This window comes from Haliotis rufescens, unplaced genomic scaffold (genome assembly GCF_023055435.1).
Source record: "Haliotis rufescens isolate VD_foot unplaced genomic scaffold, xgHalRufe1.0.p SCAF_3, whole genome shotgun sequence".
NCBI classification, from domain to species: Eukaryota; Metazoa; Mollusca; class Gastropoda; order Lepetellida; family Haliotidae; genus Haliotis; species Haliotis rufescens.
The window spans coordinates 60,569,819-60,581,705 of NW_025964001.1; the positions used below are offsets into that span (position 1 = coordinate 60,569,819).

The 11,887-nt window shown below is 40.5% G+C and overlaps 1 protein-coding gene across 1 annotated transcript; it reads right to left on the bottom strand.

Moving 5' to 3' along the window:
- Window positions 1-2,190: 2,190 nt before the first annotated feature.
- Window positions 2,191-11,015, bottom strand: LOC124132445 (low-density lipoprotein receptor-related protein 4-like). Its single transcript, XM_046496356.2, has 6 exons — window positions 10,877-11,015; window positions 7,706-7,948; window positions 6,343-6,508; window positions 3,643-3,770; window positions 3,137-3,299; window positions 2,191-2,421 (listed from the first exon to the last, which is right to left on the bottom strand). Exons 1-6 carry the CDS (start codon window positions 10,992-10,994, stop codon window positions 2,319-2,321), a joined length of 921 nt encoding a protein of 306 aa, XP_046352312.1. The 5' UTR covers window positions 10,995-11,015; the 3' UTR covers window positions 2,191-2,318.
- Between the last annotated feature and the right edge of the window lie 872 nt (window positions 11,016-11,887).

An 11,887-nucleotide genomic window follows, 5' to 3' on the forward strand; every position in this document is an offset into this window, starting at 1 on the left:
GTCGACAACAATTATTTTTATCAGGCCTACTTGGTACTGACATTATATTTCCCGATCCACTACGTTTTTGGACAGTTAGTTACATGATTGTTATCTGGCATAAACGGCCTTTGATTCGTATACGTACTTACAAATTACAGGAAGTTAAGCTAACATAATTTATATTAAGTGCTGAACTTTGTGTCAGTCCATCAGATGCCTGTGGATAGATTGGATGTAGCAGGGAGTGATTAACTCAAGGGCGCAACATACATTTATACATTTTCAAAGATAACTACGAGATTAATTTTGTTGTGACACTACTTACACAGTGAGATAACATGGTTTGTATCCTAATGTTTAACTTCTTCATTAGCAACATGTCATATGTTAATAATTGAGAGTGCATATTGCTGTATTGTATGTTCAGTGTTTTCGTAATGTAACCAGATGCACGAAGAAATGTGTGAATGCTCAACTATAATTCTGTTTTTTTTAAAACCAGACTTTTTAGAAGCATGTTCTATTACTCTCTTTGAGGACTTAAAGCATCCTGATGTTTAACTGGACTGCAGATGGCCCTCAATGGGTATATCTAAATATTTTGCTTTTCTATTTTATATCACCACAAGGACATGATCACATGATCAGAAACAAGGACATGCGAACCATTAGTCGGGAAACACGTACGATTCGGGAAAACGCACCCAGTGCATTAACAAAAGGGCCATGGACCTGCACGTACTGCACGTTCAGCAGCACTATGAACGGTATTAAAGTGCAGGGTTTTTGATTCCCTGACATCTGCGTTAATCGGACAGTGACAGTTCAACAACATGCCAAGATTAACAGAAGTGCAAACTTTATGAAACAACGTCATAGGCCGCTTGCAGGCAGGGGAATCCTGATGAGATGAAAAGCCAGGGTTTTCAATGTAGCGCCCAGCACCATCACAAGGCTTTGGGATCGGTTGCAACAGCATGGGTCAACACGTTATCGGCCAAGGTCGGGACGACCATCCCCCGCCCAAGATCGCTACATCCGACTGCGCCACTTACGTGAAAGGACGACCACAGCCACCTCAACCGCATCCCAAATACCCGGACTGCGCAGAATCTCCGACCAGACCGAACGAAACCGTTTAAGAGCAGCAGGTCTACGAGCAAGACGCGTTACATTGAGTCCACAACATCATCCACAACATCGTCCACAATGACTGCATTGATTTAGTCAACACAGGGTATGGCCTCAACTGCGATGGAGAGATGTCTGGTTTAGCGATGAATCAAGATTTCTCCTCCGTCGAGGGGATGGAAGGGCACGGGTCTACAGACGTCCGGAGAACGTTACGCTGGAAACAGGTAGTGGACAGGTTTGGTGGGGGTAGCGTTTAGATGTGGGCGGCTCATCATGGCAGGACAGGTTGGTCCATGTCCAGGGCAATCTTACAGCTCAACGATACATCAACGAAATTCTCCTACCACCCGTCCATCCAATTGCAGCCAACGGCAACGGTGTATTCCAGCAGGACAACGCTCGACCGCATACAGCACGGATCACAAGAGCCTGTCTACACAACAACAAAGTTGATGTTCTACCCGTGCCCTCCAGATTCCCGGATTTGAACCCGATAGAGCACCTGTGGTATGAATTGGATAGACGGCTACCATTCACCAGGATGTGATTCGCATGCTCGCCTCTTCCATGGGCAGGATATGTCAGGCCTCTATCGATTCAAAAGAGGGCACATACGCGTTATTGATGGTAGCTGACCTTGACCTTGCACTTTTCCTATGGACCGATAACTGAGACGACTATAAAATATAACTCTATAAAAAAATAAGGCTCATAGATTTAAATATAAAAATATCAAACGGTCGGTTCCTTATTTCCATCAACAGCTAGATAATGTATCAAGGGTTAATGAGTGAGTGGGTGAGTATGGTTTTACGTTGCTTTTAGCAATATTCCAGCATTATCACGGCGGTGGACACCAGAAATGGCCTTCACACATTGTATCCATGTCGGGAATCGAACCCTGGTCTTCGGCGTGACGAGCGAACGCTTTAACCACTAGACTACCCGACCGCTCGCAGGGTTAATGTGACAGAAAGAATATTTGACATGGGACTTTTTCAAGGTGCAAACTCGTACTGCACTTGTTCTGCATTCGTACTTGGTAACAAACGGAATATAATACATAACAGAACACACGTATGACGTATTTTATTCCAGTACTTTACAAACACAGTCTGTGTACTTTACAAAGTGGTGGTCCATCGTGCAGCTCTGAGCACTGCCCCGACTGAACGTGAGCGTGTGTTCATCATCCCGTCATCTCACAGAGGGTTGATGCGGACAACCTTTTTCTGGTCACGTGTCAGTGGAATCCAGTCGAGTTGCCCGAGGCGTGTTCCGTTGGAGGTGTAGGCGCTGACCGTACTGCAGCACAGAACATTGGTCATGTAGAGAACAAAGATAGGCACAATTTGTAAGATTCCATGTACTCATGAATTTAACAATGTTTCAGAAATTGATATAAGAATATTTGAGTAGGTTTCATATGCATTTTTGTTACAATTTATTAGCACATCCCTTGCTATAAGGTTAGGTGAAATAGGCTTTATGTTTGTTGTTTAACGCCGCACTCAGCAATATGCCAGCTATGTGACGGCAGTCTGTAAATAATCGAGTCTAGACCAGACAATCCATTTATTGACATCATGAGCATCGATCCACGCAATTGGGATACGATGACCTGCATCAACCAAGTCGGCGAGCCTGACCACACGATCCCGCCAGACAAGCATAGTCGCCTTTTAAGGCAAGCATGGGTTGCTGAAGACCTTTTATAAAAAGGGGCTTTAACGTCGCGATCAAGATTATTGCACTTATATAGCAACGTGCATGCACTCCAGGCCGACCAGTCCTTGTTTTCTCCCCTTTATGTCGAGCAGGGTACCAAGAAGTTTTTTTAACGTGTTTTGGTAAGCTGCGGCCGGAGATCGAATCCCCGACCTTCCACTCGGGAGTCACTTGTTATAAGGACTGAATACCACTACGATATTATGATGCAATGAACTTACTCTACCACCCTGACATTGTATTAGACAACAAAGAAAACGCCTCTTGTAATGATATGATGCATTCAACTTACTCAAAATATCTGTCGTTGGTCAGGAAGATTCTGCCAGTTCGCGGGTCGTAGACAGTGTCAGTCATAAAGTGGCCCATTTGCCCGTAGAGGATCATCTGCGACTCCCCTGTGTCCAGAGACATCTTTTTCAAACCCCCGCGGTTGTCACTGTACAGGGTGAGGGCTTCAAGCAGAACGTTAGGTCATATATAGTAGACAGTAAGCCATACATACAATCAGTGAATCAATGGCATAGTCACCATGTACGGCAAGCATGGGTTGCTGAAGACCTATTCTAACTCGGATCTTCTTCTCGGGAAGTATGTTTGTTAGTGAGTAAAACTAATAGTAGCAATAGCCTGAACGTGTCAGATTTTACCCAGAGAGTCGAACCCGGTCTCACAGCGTGACAATATTAATTTATCCACTGGGCCGGGTACTTATAAGAAACAAGAAAGTTATGGTCATTGTGGCACATGAAAGAATCATGATAGTAAGTTAGTGTTGAGATGGTTGTAAAGCATTACTGGAGAAGTCAATGGAGTGGGGGCTTTTCTTCTGGTTTATCTCGTGTGGAAGTCTTTGTATCCCACTCCCATCATAGCGCATTCTATACATCCAGGGGCACCCACAGGACTCCATCCAGTACAGGTATCTGGGGGAGACATAGAAAACATTGTGTTAGCGTGTTATAACCACTGGCAGATACAAAGTAACTGTCATGAGTCGACCTGAAACACAATCTGAATGAGATAACATGCTGAAATCTTTCAATTCTTCATATATATGCACACAAACTGAATAACATGTTTCATTTGTGTTCTGGCCATTTTAAGGAGACATATCTATCTCCTTGTTTTGCGTAATTCCAAACATAAGCAGAGGTCGAAAGGGCATGTCGTCATTACATCAAATATTCACCATGTTATGTAATAGGCAGGGGACACCCACCGCTGTGCAACTGGAGGCGACATCTTGTACCCACCTACAGTTGACGTCGACTCACAACACCGAGTTTTACCCTGTTCTTTTCCCAGAAACTCTCACCCTGACTGACAGTATGAGATGGACATTACATGCATGTCTGCTTCCACTGTGGCACTCACACTTCAACTCCATATTCATGAAAACACCAAACACTCGGATCTACATAAAAACCCGTACGTGTTTGTGCGTGTGTAGCTGCTTGTACTAGTCCGGACTGATGCCGATTTATTGTGCTAGCTCACTCAGATACCATGCCGCAGTTTTACATGAATACTCCACTCAGACACAGTATCCTGACTCCGAGCCGACCAGTCCTTGTTTTAGCCCCTTACTGCCGAGCGCCAGACAGGGTAACAACAAGTACTATCTTTCAACGTGTTTTGGTATGACACGGCCGGGGATCGAACCCCGCTCTCCGAGCGGACGCTCTACCACAAGACCACGGAGGCAGTCCTCAAGCCATGGTTATTTAGGATACTTCTTTAAATCAAGTGAGTCATGTTTATTACAGTCTGCGTCGAAGCGTTGTCCTATATGTGACTGCAACATTATGGAGTCAAAAGTACACTAAAACAGCCAAACGGACACGCACCGTGAGTATGGTCAATGGGTTTCTTGGAGGCCAAATGTACAACACACTCACTATATCACTCGTGGGTAGCAGTTCTTACTATTTTCTTTCGGCGATGTATATTGTATGTGTGTGTCATTTCAATAGGCAAAGGTTTAAGTGTTTTTTTCATGAATCAATATTCTCTCTATTCTATCAAATCAAATGAAATTTCATAACAATTTTTATCTGTCTCATTTTTAGGTGCCTTGTTTTGCATATCCTGACATATTCTGTCTAAACTAGATTAAAGTTTCGGTCGTATTTACGTCCAATTTAGTTTCCATAAATTTGTGTGAATTTTATTTTTCGATTTTAGTGGGCATTCGGAACAAGGTGTTGATGGATGTATAACTCTTTTTATTCTCGTAGAAGGTATGGGAATTTAAAATTTATTTACGTTTAGCTTTTGGAAACAAAACAGTGAATATAAACAATACACATTCAGAATTTTACGTCTATGAGTAAAGACTTTGAAAAGCATTTAGAAGTCATACACACGAGAAAGAGAATTAATTGATGTCAACTTCTTTATTATGAGGAACATTCGTCTGATGAAGGAGTTACTCGCACTTACTCCGCAACGTTGTGTTCCTCATAATATGTTGACATCCATAACTTCTCTTTCTTATAAGTAAAGAGTTCATTAAGTTTAACTGTTTTATATTGCAACAAAGTAATACAATTATCTATGTCAAATTCTATGGTACATATTGAGACAAATTTTAGTCCAGTTACATGTTTCATATTTGTCAATACGCCCTCGATATTAATGAGTGAGTGAGTTGGGTTTAACGCCGCTTTTAACAATATTCCAGTTATATCACGGCGTGTCAGCTTAATGTGGGAGGAAAGCCCGAAGTGATGCAGGTCTCAGATGTTTACCACTTCGGTGAAACCCACGAGCACGGGTATGGTGCTGACAAACCTAGAAACATAATCGGGGCGAACCGGGATTCGAACCCACAATCATAGGTTTATGGCGTGCCCAAGGGACGCAACTCTGCACAGCGAATCGCGGCGCCTAAGACAACTGGGCCACCCGTGTCCCCTCGATATTAATGAAGGAGATATTTCAATGTTAACGTTATGGGGCTGTCTTTGTTACCATTTCCAACCGTTGACGTATGAACTTGTCATTATAATAATAAGCATGCACTTTTTATTCAATTCGGATATGTTTAAACAATAGTTGATAAATTATAGAGAATTGTTTCCTATTTCTAGGAACTACAATTAGCCATATCATAACCAGCATTGGAATCTATTATTGTTGGATGAATGAGTGAGTGAGTTGGGTTTAACGCCGCTTTTAACAGTATTCCAGTTATATCGCGGCGTGTCAGCTTAATGCGGGAGGAAAGCCTGAAGTAATGCAGGTCTCAGACGTTTATCACTTCGGTGAAACCCACGAGCACGAACATAATCGGGGCGAACCGGGATTCGAACCCACAATCATAGGTTTCTGGGGTGCCCAAGGGACGCAACTCTGCACAGCGAATCGCGGCGCCTTAGACGACTGGGCCACCCGTGCCCCTTTTATTATTGAAAACTGCAGCGATGAGAGGAACATGTTTTCTATGACGTGATTGAAACACGGCACTACCCGAGGTTTCCGTTTTCTACACACCTGTTTTGAAAGTCGACAGCCATGCGCATCGGATCTCTTGCCCTCTGGGCTAAAACTGTCTTCCCACTGCCGTCTATTCCCATAGATTGGATCTTGTTACGCCCACCTTGTGCGAAGGTGCCAAAAAAGATGACCTTCTCATTCGGCTCAATGGCCAGTGTCTCGGCTGTGGATTATCAGTTTAAATAAATAAGAATATGTTCTTTAGAAATTGTATGGAAGCCTTTTAGGGCCATTTGTTTTTGTTTTTTTCTTGAAATTTCAAGATGCTATGTTGAAATTTCAAGATAACAAGTTAATATTTTATCATTTTAACTTATAATCTTGAAATTTCAACTTATATGTCTTGGAATTGCAACTTATGATTCTTGGAATTTCAACTTCTTGATCTTGAAATTTCCACTTCAATTTCCAATTTCAAGATAATAAACACGTATATAATAATTCAACTAATCATCTCAAAGTTTCAACCTATTATCGTGAAATTTCATCTAAGTATGCATTCTTGAAATATCAACTCAGCATCTTGAAATTTCAAGAAACAAAACAAAACAAAAACAAATGGCCCTAAAAGGCTTCCGTACAATCGTGACCTATAAGGCTCAAACTAGCTTCCCACCAGAGGCCACGATCTCCGGAAGCCATTGCATACCACCATGCATTACCAGTATGATACATTGGGATTGGTGCATACAAGCATACTAAAACCTCAAACAATATATAAGGATGTATTGATTCATTACAAAGCTTTACATGAACATTGGAACATGTGCCGTATATACAGGCATGTAGTGAGCGTGGTTTACCTTTACTAAGTATTAGTGTACATTGGAAAGTTTCTGTAAAATTGCGATTTTTTAATAGTGAGCAGGTTACAAATTACAAGCATACTTATAGTACTCAAACTTTGGCGACAATACAGAGTACTTCCATTTGTGAATGACATTACCATGGTAGTAGTGACTGAGGAGTATTTTGTATACAGTTGAGGATAATTTTGAACCGTTACCAGTGTCACGTTTGACCTGAGTTATTTAACTCACGCTAATAACTACATACTAAGAGAACTCACACACATAGAATTTAGCATTAAATGAAGATTATTGTTGCGATATATATATATAGTAGATGTATATGTTTTTGTATGAACTGACTGTAGCCAAACCTAATAAAAATTAAAATATGTTTGAATGTTACAAAATCATACACACCACACACAACCACTATATATAACATATTTTAATTTTTATTAGGTTTGGCTACAGTCAGTACATGCATTAACATATACATCTACTTGACGTCTTTGACGTATCCCTAGTTTCAGTTAATCATAGTGGTGAAGCAAAACTACAGAAACACATACGGTGATCGCCTTGGTATGGAATCATTCTTCTGCCGGTACCATTGACAAAGATTGACATGAACTCCTCCAAATTATTGAGGACGTAAATCCGATCGTCCACGAAGTCGTAGTCCATATCAGCGACGCTGCCAAGGGAGGGTATGTTGAATGTTTCAACGTGGTGGTCAGACAGATTCAGGCCAACGTCTACACGAAAGACATTCTTCGACCCTCTGTCCAACACAACCATGCGAGTCCGGGGGGCTGAAGCGAGATATAGGAGCTTGCAGCGTGGCCGACAGTGAGTGAGTGAGTTGGGTTTAACGCCGCTTTTAACAGTATTTCAGTTATATCACGGCGTGTCAGCTTAATGTGGGAGGAAAGCCCGAAGTGATGCAGGTCTCAGACGTTTACCACTTCGGTGAAACCCACGAGCACGGGTATGGTGCTGACAAACCTAGAAACATAATCGGGATCCGAACCCACAATCATAGGTTTCTGGCGTGCCCAAGGGACGCAACTCTGCACAGCGAATCGCGGCGCCTTAGACGACTGGGCCACCCGTGCCCCCGCGTGGCCGACAGACACTGCGTCTTACGTATCATTGATGTTTAACAACAGTGTGTATTTCCTCATCCACCAAGTGTAACTCGACTGATTAATAGCATAGGATGGTCAACAGATTTACAAATATAGGAACGTCAGCGTCAATGTTAAATGTGTATGTATCTATTTTGATTGTTTGTTTGTTGTTTAACGCTGCACTAAGCAATGTTCCAGCTATATGACGGCGGTCTGTAAATAATCGAGTCCGGATCAGACAATCCAGTGACTGATATCGTGATCGTTGTTGTTCAACGCTGCACTAAGCAATATTCCAGCTATATGACGGCGGTCTGTAAATAATCGAGTCTGGATCAGACAATCCAGTGACTGATATCGTGATTGTTTGTTGTTTAACGCTGCACTAAGCAATGTTCCAGCTATATGATGGCGGTCTGTAAATAATCGAGTCTGGATCAGACAATCCAGTGACTGATATCGTGATTGTTTGTTGTTTAATGCTGCACTAAGCAATGTTCCAGCTATATGACGGCGGTCTGTAAATAATCGAGTCTGGATCAGACAATCCAGTGATTGATATCATGATTGTTTGTTTGTTGTTTAACGCTGCACTAAGCAATGTTCCAGCTATATGACGGCGGTCTGTAAATAATCGAGTCTGGACCAGACAATACAGTGACTGATATCATGAGCATCGATCTACTTTGAAAATGTATTTGATACGGTATCAAAACAATTTTTTAAATGTTTTCCAAAAATACGGATTTGGACCAGAAATGATAAGGTGGATAACATACGAACTTTTGATACTCAAGCATAATACAAAAGGAACATCTATCAGAATGTTTTTACAAATGAAAGAGGCTGTCGACATGGAGATCCATTGTCGCCATATATTTTCCTTGAACGTATGATTAGAAATAATAATGTAATTGAAGGAATTATTGTAAATGCCAAATACTAATAACTTGAGCAGTAAGCTGATGATACTGAATTATGTTTAAATGGTAAAGATGAAAGCTTATATGCAGCTATAGAAACACATAATAAATTCTAGAAAATGTAGAGCTTCAAAATTAATGTAGACAAAAGCAATATAAATTGGCTCAAAAACGGGTAGCAATGATGAAATAGAATGTATGAATATAGAATAGAATCACTGTCATAATCTTTTAGCATTGTAAAAACTAGTTCACATATTTTAGACACTACCAAACCCTCCTGGGGACTATGTCTTATCACTTGACAAAATATTTTTTTATCTGGAGCAATGAAAAAAAAAAAAAATCAAAGGGACCACTTTGACCGGAAAATATGAGGAAGGTGGATTACACATGATTAACATAAGGGTCTTTATTGACGCACAAAAAATATCTACGCTCCGACTGTATTGTAAAAAAAACCATAATTATGGTAATCCTTGTAGTATCCCAATTAAAGATTTACTCTCTTTGGGTGCTAATGTTGACAAGCAATCTTTTGTTAAAACCCCTTCTGGAAAGATGTATTGAAAGCTTTGTAAAGCAATTTTCATTAATGTTGATAATATAGAAGAAATTTTGTCCCAACCATTGAGGCTTAATCACAACTTTAAACAAGCAACATTCTACATAAAGCAAGGGGCTAATAATGGAATTTACTCAATTCAAGATATATGCAATGAAAGGGTACAGTATTAGTCTATAGATATTTCTCTTCCTCATAGATATTTAATGTTCAAAATATCAGACTCATGTAAAACAACAATCAAGAAAACTAGAAAAATATTTTCACAGAATTTGTATATAAACAGTTACTCAAGTGATTTTATGAATCCTGTAAAAGGCGCCAGAATATTTTATGTTAAATTGATATCAAATGAATATAATCCTATAATTTGTGAAAAATGCCAATCAATTTTTGACCGTGAGTACAATTGGAAAAATATATTTACCGTTTATAGAAGGATGCAAAACTTTCAATACAGATTTCTATATGGAATTATCTACACTATGAAGGAACTATTAACAACGAAATCTCGTAGCTTTTGTATCAAACCGAAAATAGATATACTTTTAAAACTTCTTTAAAAAATTGATTCAGTCGAGAAATGTATTGCTATAAAAAAGGATGGCAAAAATAACTTTAACAAAAACATGGTGACTTTTATTCTCAGCATTTGATTCTTAGCTCTCTTTTGATACATGCTATGTTTGAGTCCGATTGTGTGTTGCAACCTTTAAGGTTTGAAATATGTTTCCAAACCTTTAATATTTGTTTTAATGTATTATGTCATTCTATGCAATCCGAAATATGTTTTTGACGGAATGCTGTTTTACTCTACAACTCTGAGAACAATAAAAATGTTATAAATAAATACATTAAAAAATGTGTTTCAGACGGGTCATACATGTGCTGTGATCAGTTTGTTAAGAATACATAATGGGAGATCATTATGATATGATCGAAAGAAAAGCTTACTTTGATGATTATTGTACAAAAACAACACTCAACTAAAATGCAATCAGAAATCATCATGGTGTAATGCTATTACACCCATGTTCAATAATGTTTCCTTGTTACAGAGTGTCTGTTTAAAATACGGGTTCAAAGAAAGAACCAAATGCAATAGTGTGCTGTGATACAGACCTTCCTCCTGCCCCCTCACTCCTCCGAGCACCAGGACGGCGACGACCACGAGGACACCCGACGTCATGATGTCTGCTGGACGTGGCAACTCCACAACTCCACTCTCACCCGCTCTCATTTATATCGGACCAGCCTCCCACGCCCGTGGACTTAATAGAAATTAAACCTAATCACAAAATGTCATATGGTGTTAAAGGGCAAAAATTAGGTTACATCTTATAGGTCGTGTAGATTTATAAACGAGTCCCCTTTATGTACTGATTTAAATACTAGAGTAAGGGGGGGGGGGGGGGGGGGGGGCGATTCGCTGGGCACGCCAGGAACCTATGGTTGTGTGTTCGAATCCCGGTTCGCCCCGATTTTGTTTCTAGGTTTGTCAGCACCATACCCGTGCTCGTGGGTTTCACCGAAGTGGTAAACGTCTGAGACCTGAATCACTTCGGGCTTTCCTCCCACATTAGGCTGACACACCATGATATGACTGTAATACTGTTAAAAGCGGCGTTAAACCAAACTCACTCACTCACTAGTGTGAGGAAAGCGAATTGTTTGATAGGCATTACTTAGTAGTTGACGGATGACAAGGTAGACGCACTTTTATGGATAACAACTTCTTTAATACTGTAAAAAGCGACGTTTCGGTTTTGATCCTTATACCGTAAAATTGTCCATAATTAATCCATAAAATTTTGTCTACTTTGTAAGGAAAGCGAGTTAAAAAGCACCAGTTGTAATTTATTTGTTACTGTCGTGTAACGTTTGCACTTTTTCTAATTCAGAACAACACTGAACTCTAATTCCCACGTACCGAAGACCCCTGAAGATCCGGGGTAGAATAGGTCTTCAGCAACCCATGCTTGCCGTAAAAGGCGGCTATGCTTGACCTGAGAGGCGACAAACGGGATAGGGTGGTCAGGCTCGGTTGATGCATGTCATCGATCCCAATTCCTCGGATCGATGCTGATGATGTCAATCACTGGATTGTCTTGTCCAGACTCGATCATTTACAGA

Bases quoted from the DNA above. Each gene is read 5' to 3' on its own strand.
- LOC124132445 (XM_046496356.2), bottom strand. From the start codon at position 10,994: ATGAGAGCGGGTGAGAGTGGAGTTGTGGAGTTGCCACGTCCAGCAGAC. The intron at 6,509-7,705 runs GTATGTGTTTCT...GATAATCCACAG, and splicing joins TCCATACCAAGGCGATCACC to CCGAGACACTGGCCATTGAG. The intron at 2,422-3,136 runs GTAAGTTGAATG...TCTGTGCTGCAG, and splicing joins ACCAACGACAGATATTTTGA to TACGGTCAGCGCCTACACCT.